Source organism: Styela clava, chromosome 2, assembly GCF_964204865.1.
Source record: "Styela clava chromosome 2, kaStyClav1.hap1.2, whole genome shotgun sequence".
Taxonomy (NCBI): Eukaryota; Metazoa; Chordata; class Ascidiacea; order Stolidobranchia; family Styelidae; genus Styela; species Styela clava.
In genome coordinates, this window is record NC_135251.1 from 25,125,407 (window position 1) to 25,141,063 (window position 15,657).

Genomic DNA, 15,657 nt, shown 5'->3' on the forward strand with positions numbered 1-15,657 from the left:
CATTCGATATCGACATACCTGAGTTCATTTTCCAAAACTCATTCAATCTCGCTTGTATTTCCGTTCAAGGAAAAACGATGAGGGAACAATAGAATATTTGCACGCTTAGTCATTTTCAACGAATGTTCTGCCATATTCTGTTGTATATACAAATTTCTTTTACGTGACTGAGAAGGCTAAAAAGTCAAAAACAGTCAAAAATATGAGTCGCTCAGTGAGTCTAATCCCTTCCAAACTATTTTAGAGCCATGAAATGTTTTGTCGTAGCTAGCGTTACCAACTGCCCTTTAATTCAGCGTATAGACCCAAAATTGAGCTTATCTTATCTGCAACTTAATGAAGTTGCAAAGGACGCAGTTAGTACGTTATCTTTGTCATCGCTTTTACTATAAAATGTTGAAAAAAAATACTTTATACCCACCAGAGCACTATTGCTTATTTTGGATCAGCATCATATCTGACACAAGACTCACGACATGGCCAATTATTAGGGGCATAAAACGGCCTGTTAAAATTTATAAAACTGTTTTTCCCAACAAAAAAAAACATCAGTAACCCAATTAGTAAAACATTTTTAAACTGCCAATTAAGGTTATTGTTTAATATTTGAGATTCCAGCCTACATATACGAATGCTGTCAATCATGTTTTGTCGAAGTACGATTGAATCATCTCATTGGCATACACGACCAGTATAACCCATGGAAGTTGGTCACAAGATAGTAAAGTTCAGTGTGGCGATCAGGTTGTGAATAAAGCGCCGTTAGGTCAGGTACCGAATAGTATAGCACCGTAGGTCAAAGATAGATAAGTTGTTGCAGATAGGGAAGTGGGTCCGAGGATAGCTAGGTTGAGGAAGATAGGACAGTAAGTCGGAAGGAGAGAGGTTGAGGGGGATAAAGCGGTGGTTCGAGAATGTGAAAGTTGGGGAGAAAGAGCAGAGGGTCGAGGAAAGGAAAGTTGAGGGAGGTCGGGACAGTTTTAAGTGTTTAACGGAGTACTTTTGGCACGCAAACTCCCTCAACCTTCCTATCCTCGACCCACCGCCCTATCTCCCTCAACCGTTCTATCATCGATCCACTGTCCTATTTCCCCCAAACTTCCTATCCCCTTCAATCTCTTTATCCTCGACTCATTGCCATATATCCCTCAACTTTTCTTTCCTCTATCCACTACACTATCTGCCTCAAATTTCCCACCCTCGACCCACTTTCCGATCTCCATCAAGTTACTTATCTTCGACCTACGACGCTATACCACTCAGCCCCTAAGCTAACGGCGCTACAATCACGACTAGATCGACAAAAAGAACTCCACCATCTTGCAACCAACTTCCATGTGTTATACTGGTCGAGTATGCCAATGAGATGATTCAAACGTACGTCGACAAAATATGATTGACGGCATTCGTAAATGTAGGCTGGAATCTCAATTGGTAATCAATAACCATAATGAGTGGCTTAAAAATGTGCTACTACATAAGCTACTGATGGCGCCGGGTTCGAGGTAATTGTTTTTAAACTTTTGAAAGGCCATTCGATATCGACATACCTGAGTTCATTTTCCGAAACTCATTCAATCTCGCTTGTATTTCCGTTCAAGGCAAAACGATGAGGAAATAATGAAATATTTGCACGCGTACTCATTTTCAACGAATGTTCTGCCATATTCTGTTGTATATACAAATTTCTTTTACGTGACTGAGGAGACTGAAAAGTCAAAAACAGTCAAAAATTTAAGTCGCTCAGTGAGTGTAATCCCTTCCAAACTATTTTAAAGCCATGAAATGTTTTGTCGTAGCTAGCGTTGCCAACTTCCCTTTAATTCAGCGTATAGTCCCAAAATTGAGCTTATCTTATCTGCAACTTAATGAAGTTGCAAAGGACGCAGTTAGTACGTAATCTTTGGCATTGCTTTTACTATAAAATGTTGAAGAAAAATACTTTATACGGACCAGAACACCATTGCTTATTTCGGATCAGCATCAAATTTGTCACGAGACTGACGACATGGCCAATTATTAAGGGCATAAAACGGCCTGTTAAAATTTGAAATCTGTTATTCCCAACAAAAAACCATCAGTAGCCCAATAAGTAAAACATTTTTAAACTGCCAATTAAGGTTATTGTTTAATATTTGAGATTCCAGCCTACATATACGAATGCTGTCAATCATGTTTTGTCGACGTACGATTGAATCATCTCGTTGGCATACACGATCGGTATAACCCTTGGAAGTTGGTCGCAAGATAGTGAAGTTTAGTGTGGCGATCGGGTCGTGAATAAAGCACCGTTAGTTCAGGTATCGAATAGTATGGCACCGTAGGTTAAAGATAGGTAAGTTGTGGCAGATAAGGCAGGAGATAGGACAGTAGGTCGAAAAGAGAGAGGTTGAGGGAGATAAAGCGGTGGTTTGAGGATGTGAAAGTTGGGGAGATAGAGCAGAGGGTCGAGGATAGGTAGGTGGCGTAGTGGGCCGAGGATAGGATGTTTGAGGGAGCTAGGGCAGTGGGTCGAGGATAGGAAAGTTGAAGGGGGTCGGGCAGTAGGTCGAGTATAGATAGGTAAGTAAGTAGATGGGGGTAGGGCAGTGGGTCGAGGACGGTTCTCAGTGTCTTTAACGGAGTCATTTTGGCCCGTAAACGACAAAAGTTTGCCGACCTCTGGTTTAGACGTCAGAGCCAGTGAAGTTAAACAGTCATCCCATCACAAATCCGCCACCCACTGCCCTTTCCTATTCTCGATCCTCTGCCCTGTCTCTCTCGCCCAACTGCTCCACCTCCCTCAACCGTCCTATCCTCGACAGACTGTCCTATTTCCCATCCCCTTCAACCTCTTTATCCTCAAATCATTGCCATATCTCCTTCAACTTTTCTTTCCTTCATCCACTGCACTATCTGCCTCAAACTTCCCACCCTCGACCCACTGTCGGACCTCCATCAACTTACTTATCTTCTATCTTCGACCCACGACGCTACACCACTCAGCCCGTAACCTAACGGCGCTACAATCACGACTAGATTGTCAAAAAGAACTCTAATATCTTGCGACCAACCTCCATGTGTTATACTGGTCGAGTATGTCAATGGGATGATTCAATCGTACGTCGACAAAACATGATTGACGGCATTCGTAAATGTAGGCTGGAATCTCAATTGGTAATCAATAACCATAATGAGTGGCTTAAAAATGTGCTACTAATTTAGCTACTATTGGCCTCGGGTTTAAGGTGACTGTTTTTAAAATTTCGAAAGGTCATTCGATATCGACATGTCTGAGTTCATTTTCAGAAACTCATTCAATGTCCCTTGTATTTCCGTTCAAGACAAAACGATGAGGAAATAATAAAATATTTGCACGCTTAGTCATTTTCAACGAATGTTCTGCCATATTCTGTTGTATATACAAATTTCTTTTACGTGACTGAGAAGGCTAAAAAGTCAAAAACAGTCAAAAATATTAGTCGCTCAGTGAGTGTAATCCCTTCCAAACTATTTTAGAGTCATGAAATGTTTTGTCGTAGATAGCGTTACCAACTGCCCTTTAATTCAGCGTATAGTCCCAAAATTGAGCTTATCTTATCTGCAACTTAATGAAGTTGCAAAGGACGCAGTTAGTACGTTATCTTTGGCATCGCTTTTACTATAAAATGTTGAAAAAAAATACTTTATACCGACCAGAGCACTATTGCTTATTTTGAATCAGCATCATATCTGACACAAGACTCACGACATGGCCAATTATTAAGGGCATAAAACGGCTTGTTAAAATTTAGAAAACTGTTATTCCCAACAAAAAAAACATCAGTAACCCAATTAGTAAAACATTTTTAAACTGCCAATTAAGGTTATTGTTTAATATTTGAGATTTCAGTCTACATATACGAATGCTGTCAATCATGTTTTGTCGAAGTACGATTGAATCATCTCCTTGGCATACACGACCAGTATAACCCATGGAAGTTGGTCACAAGATAGTAAAGTTCAGTGTAGCGATCGGGTCGTGAATAAAGCGCCGTTAGGTCAGGTACCGAATAGTATAGCACCGTAGGTCAAAGATAGGTAAGTTGTTGCAGATAGGGGAGTGGGTCTGAGGATAGCTAGGTTGAGGGAGATAGGACAGTAAGTCGGAAGGAGAGAGGTTGAGGGAGATAAAGCGGTGGTTCGAGAATGTGAAAGTTGGGGAGAAAGAGCAGAGGGTCGAGGATAGGAAAGTTGAGGGAGGTCGGGCAGTGTTTCATGGAGATAGGGCAGTGGGTCGGGGACAGTTTTAAGTGTTTAACGGAGTAAACGAAAAAAGTTTGCCGACCTCGGGTTTAGACTTCAGAGCCAGTGAAGTTACTGCCCTTTCTCCCTCAACCTTCCTATCCTCGACCCACCGCCCTATCTCCCTCAACCGTCCTATCCTCAATCCACTGTCCTATTTCCCCCAAATTTCCTATCCCCTTAAACCTTTTTATCCTCGACTCATTGCCATATCTCCCTCAACTTTTCTTTCCTCTATCCACTACACTATCTGCCTCAAATTTCCCACCCTCGACCCACTTTCAGATCTCCATCAAGTTACTTATCTTCTACTTATCTTCGACCTACGACGCTATACCACTCAGCCCCTAACCTAACAGCGCTACAATCACGACTAGATCGTCAAAAAGAACTCCACCATCTTGCAACCAACTTCCATGTGTTATACTGGTCGAGTATGCCAATGAGATGATTCAAACGTACGTCGACAAAACATGATTAGCGGCATTCGTAAATGTAGGCTGGAATCTCAATTGGTAATCAATAACCATAATGAGTGGTTTAAAAATGTGCTACTACATAAGCTACTGATGGCGTCGGGTTTGAGGTGATTGTTTTTAAAATTTCGAAATGCCATTCGATATCGACATACCTGAGTTCATTTTCCGAAACTCATTCAATCTCGCTTGTATTTCCGTTCAAGGAAAAACGATGAGGAAATAATAAAATATTTGCACGCTTAGTCATTTTCAACGAATGTTCTGCCATACTCTGTTGTATATAAGAATTTCTTTTACGTGACTGAGAAGGCTAAAAAGTCAAAAACAGTCAAAAATAGGAGTCGCTCAGTGAGTGTAATCCCTTCCAAACTATTTTAGAGCCATGAAATGTTTTGTCGTAGCTAGCGTTACCAACTGCCCTTTAATTCAGCGTATAGTCCCAAAATTGAGCTTATCTTATCTGCAACTTAATGAAGTTGCAAAGGACGCAGTTAGTACGTTATCTATGGCATCGCTTATACTATAAAATGTTGAAAAAAAATACTTTATACCGACCAGAGCACTATTGCTTATTTTGGATCAGCATCATATCTGACACAAGACTCACGACATGGCCAATTATTAAGGGCATAAAACGGCCTGTTAAAATTTAGAAAACTGTTATTCCCATCAAAAGAAACATCAGTAACCCAATTAGTAAAACATTTTGAACTGCCAATTAAGGTTATTGTTTAATATTTGATATTCCAGCCTACATATACAAATGCTGTCAATCATGTTTTGTCGAAGTACGATTGAATCATCTCATTGGCATACACGACCAGTATAACCCATGGAAGTTGGTCACAAGATAGTAAAGTTCAGTGTGGCGATCGGGTTGTAAATGAAGCGCCGTTAGGTCAGGTACCGAATAGTATAGCACCGTAGGTCAAAGACAGGTAAGTTGTTGCAGATAGGGAAGTGGGTCCGAGGATAGCTAGGTTGAGGGAGATAGGACAGTAAGTCGGAAGGAGAGAGGTTGAGGGAGATAAAGCGGTGGTTCGAGAATGTGAAAGTTGGGGAGAAAGAGCAGAGGGTCGAGGATAGGAAAGTTGAGGGAGGTCGGGCAGTGTGTCATGGAGATAGGGCAGTGGGTCAAGGACAGTTTTAAGTGTTTAGCGGAGTACTTTTGGCACGCAAACTCCCTCAACCTTCCTATCCTCGACCCACCGCCCTATCTCCCTCAACCGTCCTATCCTCGATCCACTGTCCTATTTCCCCCAAACTTCCTATCCCCTTCAACCTCTTTATCCTCGACTCATTGCCATATCTCCCTCAACTTTTCTTTCCTCTATCCACTACACTATCTGCCTCAAATTTCCCACCCTCGACCCACTTTCCGATCTCCATCAAGTTACTTATCTTCGATCTACGACGCTATACCACTCAGCCCCTAAGCTAACGGCGCTACAATCACGATTAGATCGTCAAAAAGAACTCCACCATCTTGCAACCGACTTCCATGTGTTATACTGGTCGAGTATGCCAATGAGATGATTCAAACGTACGTCGTCAAAACATGATTGACGGCATTCGTAAATGTAGGCTGGAATCTCAATTGGTAATCAAAAACCATAATGAGTGGCTTAAAAATGTGCTACTACATAAGCTACTGATGGCGCCGGGTTCGAGGTAATTGTTTTTAAACTTTTGAAAGGCCATTCGATATCGACATACCTGAGTTCATTTTCCGAAACTCATTCAATCTCGCTTGTATTTTCGTTCAAGGCAAAACGATGAGGAAATAATAAAATATTTGCACGCGTAGTCATTTTCAACGAATGTTCTGCCATATTCTGTGGTATATACAAATTTCTTTTACGTGACTGAGAAGACTGAAAAGTCAAAAACAGTCAAAAATATAAGTCGCTCAGTGAGTGTAATCCCTTCCAAACTATTTTAGAGCCATGAAATGTTTTGTCGTAGCTAGCGTTGCCAACTTCCCTTTAATTCAGCGCATAGTCCCAAAATTGAGCTTATCTTATCTGCAACTTAATGAAGTTGCAAAGGACGCAGTTAGTACGTAATATTTGGCATTGCTTTTACTATAAAATGTTGAAGAAAAATACTTTATACGGACCAGAACACTATTGCTTATTTCGGATCAGCATCATATTTATCACGAGACTGACGACATGGCCAATTATTAGGGGCATAAAACGGCCTGTTAAAATTTAGAAATCTGTTATTCCCAACAAAAAACCATCAGTAGCCCAATTAGTAAAACATTTTTAAACTGCCAATTAAGGTTATTGTTTAATATTTGAGATTCCAGCCTACATATACGAATGCTGTCAATCATGTTTTGTGGACGTACGATTGAATCATCTCATTGGCATACACGACCAGTATAACCCATGGAAGTTGGTCGCAAGATAGTAAAGTTCAGTGTGGCGATCGGGTCGTGAATAAAGCGCCGTTAGGTCAGGTATCGAATAGTATGGCACCGTAGGTCAAAGATAGGTAAGTTGTGGCAGATAGGGCAGTGGGTCCGAGGATAAGTAGATTGAGGGAGATAGGACAGTAGGTCGAAAAGAGAGAGGTTCAGGGAGATAAAGCGGTGGTTAGAGGATGTGAAAGTTGGGGAGGTCGGGCAGTAGGTCGACTATAGATAGGTAAGTAAGTAGATGGAGGTAGGGCAGTGGGTCGAGGACAGTTTTAAGTGTCTTTAACGGAGTACTTTTGGCCTGCAAACGACAAAAGTTTACCGACCTCTGGTTTAGACTTCAGAGCCAGTGAAGTTAAACAGTCATCCCATCACAAATCCGCCACCCACTGCCCTTTCCTATTCTCGATCCTCTGCCCTGTCTCTCTCGCCCAACTGCTCAACCTTCCTATCCTCGACCCACCGCCCGATCTCCCTCAACCGTCCTATCATCGACCCACTGTCCTATTTCCCATCCCCTTCAACCTCTTTATCGTACGTCGACAAAACATTATTAAGGGCATAAAACGGCCTGTTATAATTTAGAAATCTGTTATTCCCAACAAAAAACCATCAGTAGCCCAATTAGTAAAACATTTTTAAACTGCCAATTAAGGTTATTGTTTAATATTTGAGATTCCAGCCTACATATACGAATGCTGTCAATCATGTTTTGTCGACGTACAATTGAATCATCTCATTGGCATACACGACTAGTATAACCCATGGAAGTTGGTCGCAAGATAGTAAAGTTCATTGTGACGATCGGGTCGTGAATAAAACGCCGTTAGGGTGTCTTGATAATGAATCCTGTATCGATCTAAACGGCAAGATGACAAATGCAATCACCAAAAAAGCGGGGCATAAGACAGCGATGTCCTCTGAGTATGTTGCTCTATGCAATAAGCGTCGAGCCCCTGGCAAGATCTGTGCAGATGAATACAAACATCCACGGTATCAAACTGGGTAAGTACGAACACAAATTAGACTAATACGCTGACGATTTAACTTTTACAGTAGCAAACCATATATAAATAAATGAAATTTTCCAGGAACTACGCAATTTTCAGCTCGCATCCGGTCAAAAAATTAACAAACAGAAAACCGAGTTCCTATGTATTACGAAACCTTCTCAAATTTTAATGTGCAACTCTCCATATGGACAATATATTAAAGATGACGTCAAAATATTGGTGGTAAACTTTGGACAAAAGCGACCGGCCAAAATGTGGGACGAACTCGAACGTAAATTATCTCGGACACTAAACTATATAAAATCTCGGCGGATGACGTGGTATGGAAAATCGGTGGTTATCAACTCGTTAATCATGTCTGTAATACTATTCCACGCGAAGGTGAAAACAATGCCAATGGGAAATATAAAAACATTTCAAAAATTAATTTTCAAATTTTTGTGGTTCCCGGAAAAAATAGAATCAATCAATAGGAAGAAGATGCAATTACCTTGGAATCAGGGTGGAATTAACATGACTAACATGAAAGCAAAAGTAGAAGCCTGTCTTGTAGAAAAAATGAAGACACTCGTGAGCGGTAGTAATCTTGACCAATTTTGGCATTTCGAAGCCCTGTATTCTTTGGGCTCAAAAATAAAGATCGTAAATAAGGAGTTGTACAGTAATTCGATGCCTCACGATATCTCACTACCTGCATAATGGACATACCTACTAGAAATTTTTCGATCGGTGAATTTTTCGCACGATGAATGGGAAATAGCCAAACACAGAGACATTTATCTAAAACTTAAGAAAACTGTTTAGACCAGCGACAAGATACCATCAATTGGGAGGAGATTCATCTTTTACAAAGAGATGATCGTTCCTATTATACAAACGCGGAACGAGTCTGCTCCTATCGAATTGCACGGGAAGGCTATTTTTTTGGGGATAGATTAAAAGGAACAACTCTTGGATTTGGACCAACTGGAATCTTAAAAATGATGAACTGCAAGTTCTGTAAAATTGCGTCTGATAGCACCAACCACCTATTTTTCCAATGTAGTATAATAACGGCATATATTGCAGAAAATACCGAGATCCTGAACAGCCTTCTTAGCAATTCCATCACGGTGTCAAAGGAGCACATATACTATAACAGCTACAATGGTTTGCACAGAATACTGGTTACAAAATGTTTCGTCATCCTAAAAAACATTGTAATAAAACAGAAGGTCCAGCTAGACATAGGAAACAGGTGTTTGGTATTTGGTAAACAGGTACTGATAAAAATATAGTAACAGCGATAACACTAAAAATTGCAGAATTCTTTTTTATAATGGATAACAAATTCAAAGATATACAATTTCTCGGACTCAGGACAAATTGGAAAGAAATACTAAACGGGTATTCCTCGACGTAACATTTTAAAGAATGATGGCGTTTCTCCAGCCACCACAAATGGTAGACCGAACACAATGGCGAAACCGCCCATTTTTAGCCTTGCTAATACCATCCAATATAAGCGGATGTGATGAATCCGGAGCCTCACGGTGGAAGTCATGCCGCGTCCCGTACGCGGTATGTACGGGAGCCGGGTGGCGGGAGTTGTGCTGTGCCCCGTATGGCATAGGCGGAATCCTTGGGTGAAAGTTATGCTGTGCTACACGTAGCATATACAAAAACCCCGGGGCGAAAGTCTGTGCTCTTTTGGTGCATGGCACATACCGAAGCCTCCAGAAGTAGATGATTACTGCATGCAGTAATGGAGGGTATTCATTATCGCCACTGAGCAGTAATATGCTTACGAGGCGATATACCTCTATGGCTCGGATATGACGTGTCTCTAAGACACTGATCCGAGTTTGAAAAAATTTCTGATCCGCAAAGTTAGAAAAGGAAAAAAAAAAATAAATAAATAAAAAAAAAAAAGCGCCGTTAGTTCAGGTACCGAATAGTACCGTATAGCACCGTAGGTCAAAGATAGGTACCGGTAAGTTGTGGCAGATAGCGCAGTGGGTCCGAGGATAGGTAGGTTGAAGGAGATAGGACAGTAGGTTGAAATGAGAGAGGTTGTGGGAGATAAAGCGGTGGTTCGAGGTTGCGAAAGTTGGGGAGATATAGCCTAGCAGTGGGTCGAGGATAGGAAAGTTGAGGGAGGTCGGGCAGTGGGTCGAGTATAGGTAAGTAGATGGAGACAGGGCAGTGGACAGTGGGTCGAGGACAGTTTTAAGTGTCTTTAACGGAGTCCTGAGGCTCCGTACGGAGCACTTTGAGAACCCAAAGTCTACGTAGTAGGATATAACAATGCGAACAACTAAGTACCGGTAACGAATGTTTCTCTGACTTTTGATCTCTTTAATTCTTCCTCTTTACACTCTACCATTGCAAAATTATTGGTACTTTTCTCAAGAATGGTTTTGCGAGTTTAGGACTTATATTTACCAAAACACAACTAAAATCTAACAAATAACACGCGAAAACCGACAAAACGAGGTAATATCACAACCACGAGAGACTGTCTGAATGGCAAAAGTATCTGAGCGCTTCTGAAACATTTATTGTTACTTCAATTTTGCACTTATGCTGATTGGTCAATGTTACGTCAGTAAATAAGGAAGTGTATACTCGGGGAAACATTCATAAAATATAATCAGATATTTATAAAGTTGTTATACATAAATACCCTGCACAGACGCGATTCTCATATTTATGGAAAATTTAAATTGTTTCGCGACCCAGAGCGGAGGACTCCGCGACCCAAATTTGGGTCGCGACCCCGTAGTTGCGGACCCCTGCTCTAGAACACTGGTTCTCAACCAGTGGGCCATGGCCTCTGGTCCACAGGAACATTTAAAGGTAGGCCATAGACCTATTAAAAATTGCTAGAGTTGCTGATAAAGTTGGTTAAATTTGATGGTAGTAGCAATGGATGCATAGTTAATGCTTTTTGCTGATTTTCATACCGTCTCGAATGGAGCCCAAACTGACTTTGCTTCAAGCTTGTTGATCACCAAACTTGCACACCTCCGTTGTGTCACCCAACCGGCAGGATCGCTCTTCTTGATTGAGAATTTACTCTAATCTTTATTATTCAAAGAATCAATAACACTTACTAACTTGGTGAAGCTTTTTAGGAATCTGCCCTAATATGGATGACAAATTAAATGTCATCTACAGTATCACAGTATTAAGGAAGCTTGATAACTATTGTTCATTGCAGCTTGATAAAAATACTCTCACATTCGATTAATCTTCTGTATTTCACAGTTCAACAGCAGCATAATTTGGGATCTCAGCGAGCATCCAGTCTATCAGATCTTGCTGCAACGGATCCTTCTGTGCAAAGTATGATGGAAAAGGGTTTATGGGATGCTGATGCAGGCATTACGTTATCAGGTAGATGTTGTTTGTTGCTCTTACTATTAACAGGGCAACTCATACAATCTAAAAATTTCTTAATTACTTCAATGAAAATAAAAACAAAATTTGTTTGAGTATGTTGTAAGCCTACCCAAAAGTTATGTTCCCTCTAGAACAGGGTTGTGCAACCTGTGGCCTGCGGGCCAAATGCGGCCCACAAGGGAAATTGTGTCACGGAAAAGTGCCAATTTTGAATGGTGTGCTGCCTGCGGAACGAGTTTTCAATTTAGTTTAATCTGGTATGTGCGAGTAATTACAATCCCTTTCCCTTGCAAAGCCAACACTTGAGTTCAATTTATTATCTATGCCTATGATAACAATGCTCTCACAGATAGCTTGTGCAAAACAAACAACTGAAATTTTATTGTGCATGCAACTACTGGAAAGCCTATGTTAAATGAAGGTTCGGCCAACGGTTTCACCCAGATATTTGTATCTGGCCCTCTTGTATAAGCAATTGCACACCCCTGTTTTAAAATATGAATTTTTTGCAACATTATCATGTAAAATTAAAATAGCTTAAGGAGTGTTACGGTACTACTTGGGAACTGACGTAAATGTGATGAAAAAAAAGAGATGCTTTTGATCGATGTTATGACAATGCCACTGTTTCATGCAATCATATATGTTATCTGGATATTATTTTCTATTAAATTGAATTTTTTTTTTTCAAAATTGATCCAAATCGCTTTGATTTATTAAAATTCTGAAACTTACATCGCTGATGCTGGTAAACAGCTCGTTTGGCGCTTCATAAGTGTGTGTACTAATATGGAGGGAACTAATTTTGTTTGCCTACTTTACATCGAGTTGTATAAAGGGACGAAGGCTATGGGCAGTGGGTATATTCACTTGGCTAACACAGACAGTCCCCGAACTCGTAATCGAACTAAAATAAAAAAAATTGGAATAAAATTATGGCCTAACTCTAACCCGGTACACACACTACGTGAGTACAGCTCTTTTAATATGCATAGTGACGACATCACAAAATTCATCAGTTTTAAATAGATTTTTTGATATGTTATTACCACAGGTGCCAACAAATACAGAAATATTAACCCAGCTGGTCAATCTCAGGCATTGGCTGAACAAAGCAAAGAACTTCTGCAAGAAAGCAAAGCCAAACATCAAGCCATGGTGGCTCAGGTAGCACGGGTGAAAATGATTTCTACTAATTTCAATAATTCTTTTTTTATTAATTTATATTAATTAAAAGACCTGTCTTGCATAGTATTTTGTTGTGTTCAGTTTTAATTGCATAATAATACATACTAATTTTTAAATAATTTTCCATTCAATTATAAAGAGTACAGCGCTTTTACGGGTGGCACGATGACGTAGCAGTTAAAGCTTTAGGCGTAATTGTGCTGGCATTGTAAATTACATATCTTGGGTACAAATCCCATGCCCCCACTTCACCCAGGGTGTAATAAGTAGAGTGAGCGGCGCTCCAGAAGTGTGTGTACCATTATGGAGGTAAATAATTTTGTTCGCCTACTCCACATCAAGTTGTGTAAAGGGACTGAAACCTGTTGGCAGAGGATATATTGACCTGGCAAACAAACAGTCCCGAACTTAAAATAATGAAGATTGTAATAAAAATAATTCCCTAATTTTAACCTGGTACACATACTACTGGAGTACCGGCTAGGCAATGGCGAACCGGTAAGGTGCCGGTTCTGCCAAATAATAGTAGCTCCGAGCATATTAGATATCAGCATCTGCTTGTATAAAACCAGCAAAAGGACGTGAAAAATATATAATCAACAGATTACTTTCACATGGTTCATGATTTACAGGTTATTGATGGGTGGAGAGGAGAGACAGATATTGAGGTTAATAATGCAGGAAATTTTTACGATGAAGAAAGTTTTATTTCAAGTGGAGTTCAGTGCATTGAGCCACAGAGGAGAAATTTCCTCGATTCTCTAATGTGTGGATGGGATGAGGAAGAATGTGAAGAAACCACAGAGGATCAATGTTCAAAATTGTGCAGAATAGAAACAGTTTCAGCTTATAGATGGGAATCACCAAGAAACAATTCACCAGAAAAAAGTCTTTTCTATTACAGACTTGTAGAATCTTATGTTCCATTAAAATATTCCGTCACCAAATTTTGCCCATGCAGTAAAAAAGCAGTTGATGATTCTAAAGCTAGTTTGCCATCATCAAGTGAGAAAGGTTCCTTGACGGAAGATTGTAGACCGAAAGTTAAATCATGTATTAACCATGACTGCAAAGATATGAATGAAAAAGACCTAGTCAAGGGGAACGGTAGCATGCCAATTTCGATCATAAACGCCAAATCAGGCCAAAATCAAGAGTAGAAAATGTTTGGAATTCATACCATAAAACTGGTTCAAACAGTAGCAATCCATCCGCAAAATCATCGAAATCTCTAAAAAAAAATTCCAGAGAAAGTTCGGACAAATCATCGAATGAATTGAGCCTTGATACGTCTTCAAGTACAATGGTATATAAGAATGCCCTAGACTGGGCAAAAACGGGAGACAATCATACTGTACAAAACGCTATATCAGGCATCAAAGGAATGTTTAAGGCAGGAGAACTACCTTGTAAAAGATGGAGATATCAGAATTCATGCGCAGGTTCCATAAGAACAGCAGAGAGCTGTAGGAAAAACAAAAAGGAAGTTGTTAATAGTAACAAAGAAAGAAAAGCTACCCAAGAAAAAACAGTTAAGAGAAAGGTGAATGTATTTGGGATTTCCACTACAGAGAACTAGAAGCTGTAATTTAAAACTAGTATCGGTAATATTTGTGCTGTGTTGTAATTTATTAAATTCATTGCTGTTGTAATTGTTTTTTTTTTGCTAAAAAATCTTGGTTGAATTGAAATATATCATTGTTTTTTGTTTTTTTTCCAACCTGTATTGCCGTTTATTACTTTTTTAACAAGTTTTTGCATCACATGCAGGCACATAACATGGTTTCGATGGGAGTTGATGCAAAATCACAACACGTATATGAGAACAGATGACTCATACTCACTCAGACATCGTCCAAATTCAGCCTCATCAATAGCTCATAAACTGTCATCTTCAGCGAATGCATCTACCAATAATAGTTCTTGACCACCTCAGGTGCCATGACCACCAGAAAAACCTAAACCTTTTGAAAGAGTTGTTCCTACTGTGAGAAAACAATTAGGTGAGTTCTCTCATTATCATTGATGGAGTAGAATTGTATAAGTTTTGAAATCCCAACTAACATCAGTTAATAATGCCTGGCAGTGGAGTCTGGTCACTGGTCAGAGTTTGGTGTTTTTGTTGATATTGGAGTCAAAGCTGTATTTCAATTTCACGTTGAAAATTGTTTCAATTGTAGCATAGTATAGTATTCTAGTATGTGTCTAATTTTGAGTAGGCTGCGTTTGGACTCAACTTGTGTGCAAAGTTTGATTAGGAATGGGGCAACAAATTGGCTTTTTTAATTTTGCAGATCTATTCTTATTAGGAATCAATTTCACACACTATATTTACATTATCTAGAATTATTACATTATTCGTAGATGAGAACAGAATCTCCAACTTTAAAATTTCCCTCAAGTAAATTGAATTATGTCATGATTCTCCTCGTAAATACAAAAAAATGGATGATACAGTAATAAATGAATTTCCATTAACAATTTCTGAAGAAACTTCTGCTTTTTTTGTTTGATTACCATATTTATTTCACAATTTGACTTGTTTTCAGAATTTTTTCGTAGATTTCAATAATATCTTGTGATATTATATTTGCTTGTGTGTTGTGTTTTTATTGGTTTGCATTGCTTATTGTTTTTGAATAGGAAATACTAAAATCACTCGAACGGGAAGTCACCCAATGTTGACGGGTTTGTCCCCAAATCCTTCTACTATGACAGTGAATGATGATAGCCTTCAACTTGACTTTTACAACAGTTTCAAATATGACAACTCGACAGGATCAACTAGTATCGTAGAGAAACCACAAGAGTATCACACTGTGGGAAATACAAATGGTGGTAAGTTGTTTTGTAATAGCTTTAGTAAGAAAGCTAGTTGGATTACAAATTCCGATGCAAAATAAAG

General features: G+C 39.5%; 2 protein-coding genes across 4 annotated transcripts in view; one reads left to right on the forward strand and one right to left on the reverse strand.

Annotated features, from left to right (window-relative positions):
- LOC144419940 (MAM domain-containing glycosylphosphatidylinositol anchor protein 1-like) overlaps positions 1-15,657 on the reverse strand; it is a 363,818-nt gene that overhangs the window by 160,371 nt on the left and 187,790 nt on the right. The gene's annotated exons all lie outside the window — the stretch shown is intronic.
- Positions 9,707-15,507, forward strand: LOC144419831 (uncharacterized). Of its 3 annotated transcripts, none has more exons than XM_078109919.1 (6): positions 9,707-10,342; positions 11,430-11,558; positions 12,619-12,731; positions 13,385-14,295; positions 14,523-14,755; positions 15,396-15,507. In XM_078109919.1, exons 2-4 carry the CDS (start codon positions 11,510-11,512, stop codon positions 13,910-13,912), a joined length of 690 nt encoding a protein of 229 aa, XP_077966045.1. In that variant the 5' UTR covers positions 9,707-10,342; positions 11,430-11,509; the 3' UTR covers positions 13,913-14,295; positions 14,523-14,755; positions 15,396-15,507. The 3 variants fall into 3 exon arrangements, with proteins under 3 accessions (XP_077966045.1, XP_077966044.1, XP_077966046.1); XM_078109918.1 differs by lacking the exon at positions 9,707-10,342 and adding an exon at positions 10,349-11,018; XM_078109920.1 differs by lacking the exon at positions 9,707-10,342 and adding an exon at positions 10,352-10,486.

Coding starts and splice junctions, on each gene's coding strand:
- LOC144419831 (XM_078109919.1), top strand. CDS start 11,510: ATGATGGAAAAGGGTTTATGGGATGCTGATGCAGGCATTACGTTATCA. Junction 11,559..12,618: donor TGCAGGCATTACGTTATCAG/GTAGATGTTGTT, acceptor TTATTACCACAG/GTGCCAACAAATACAGAAAT. Junction 12,732..13,384: donor ATCAAGCCATGGTGGCTCAG/GTAGCACGGGTG, acceptor CATGATTTACAG/GTTATTGATGGGTGGAGAGG.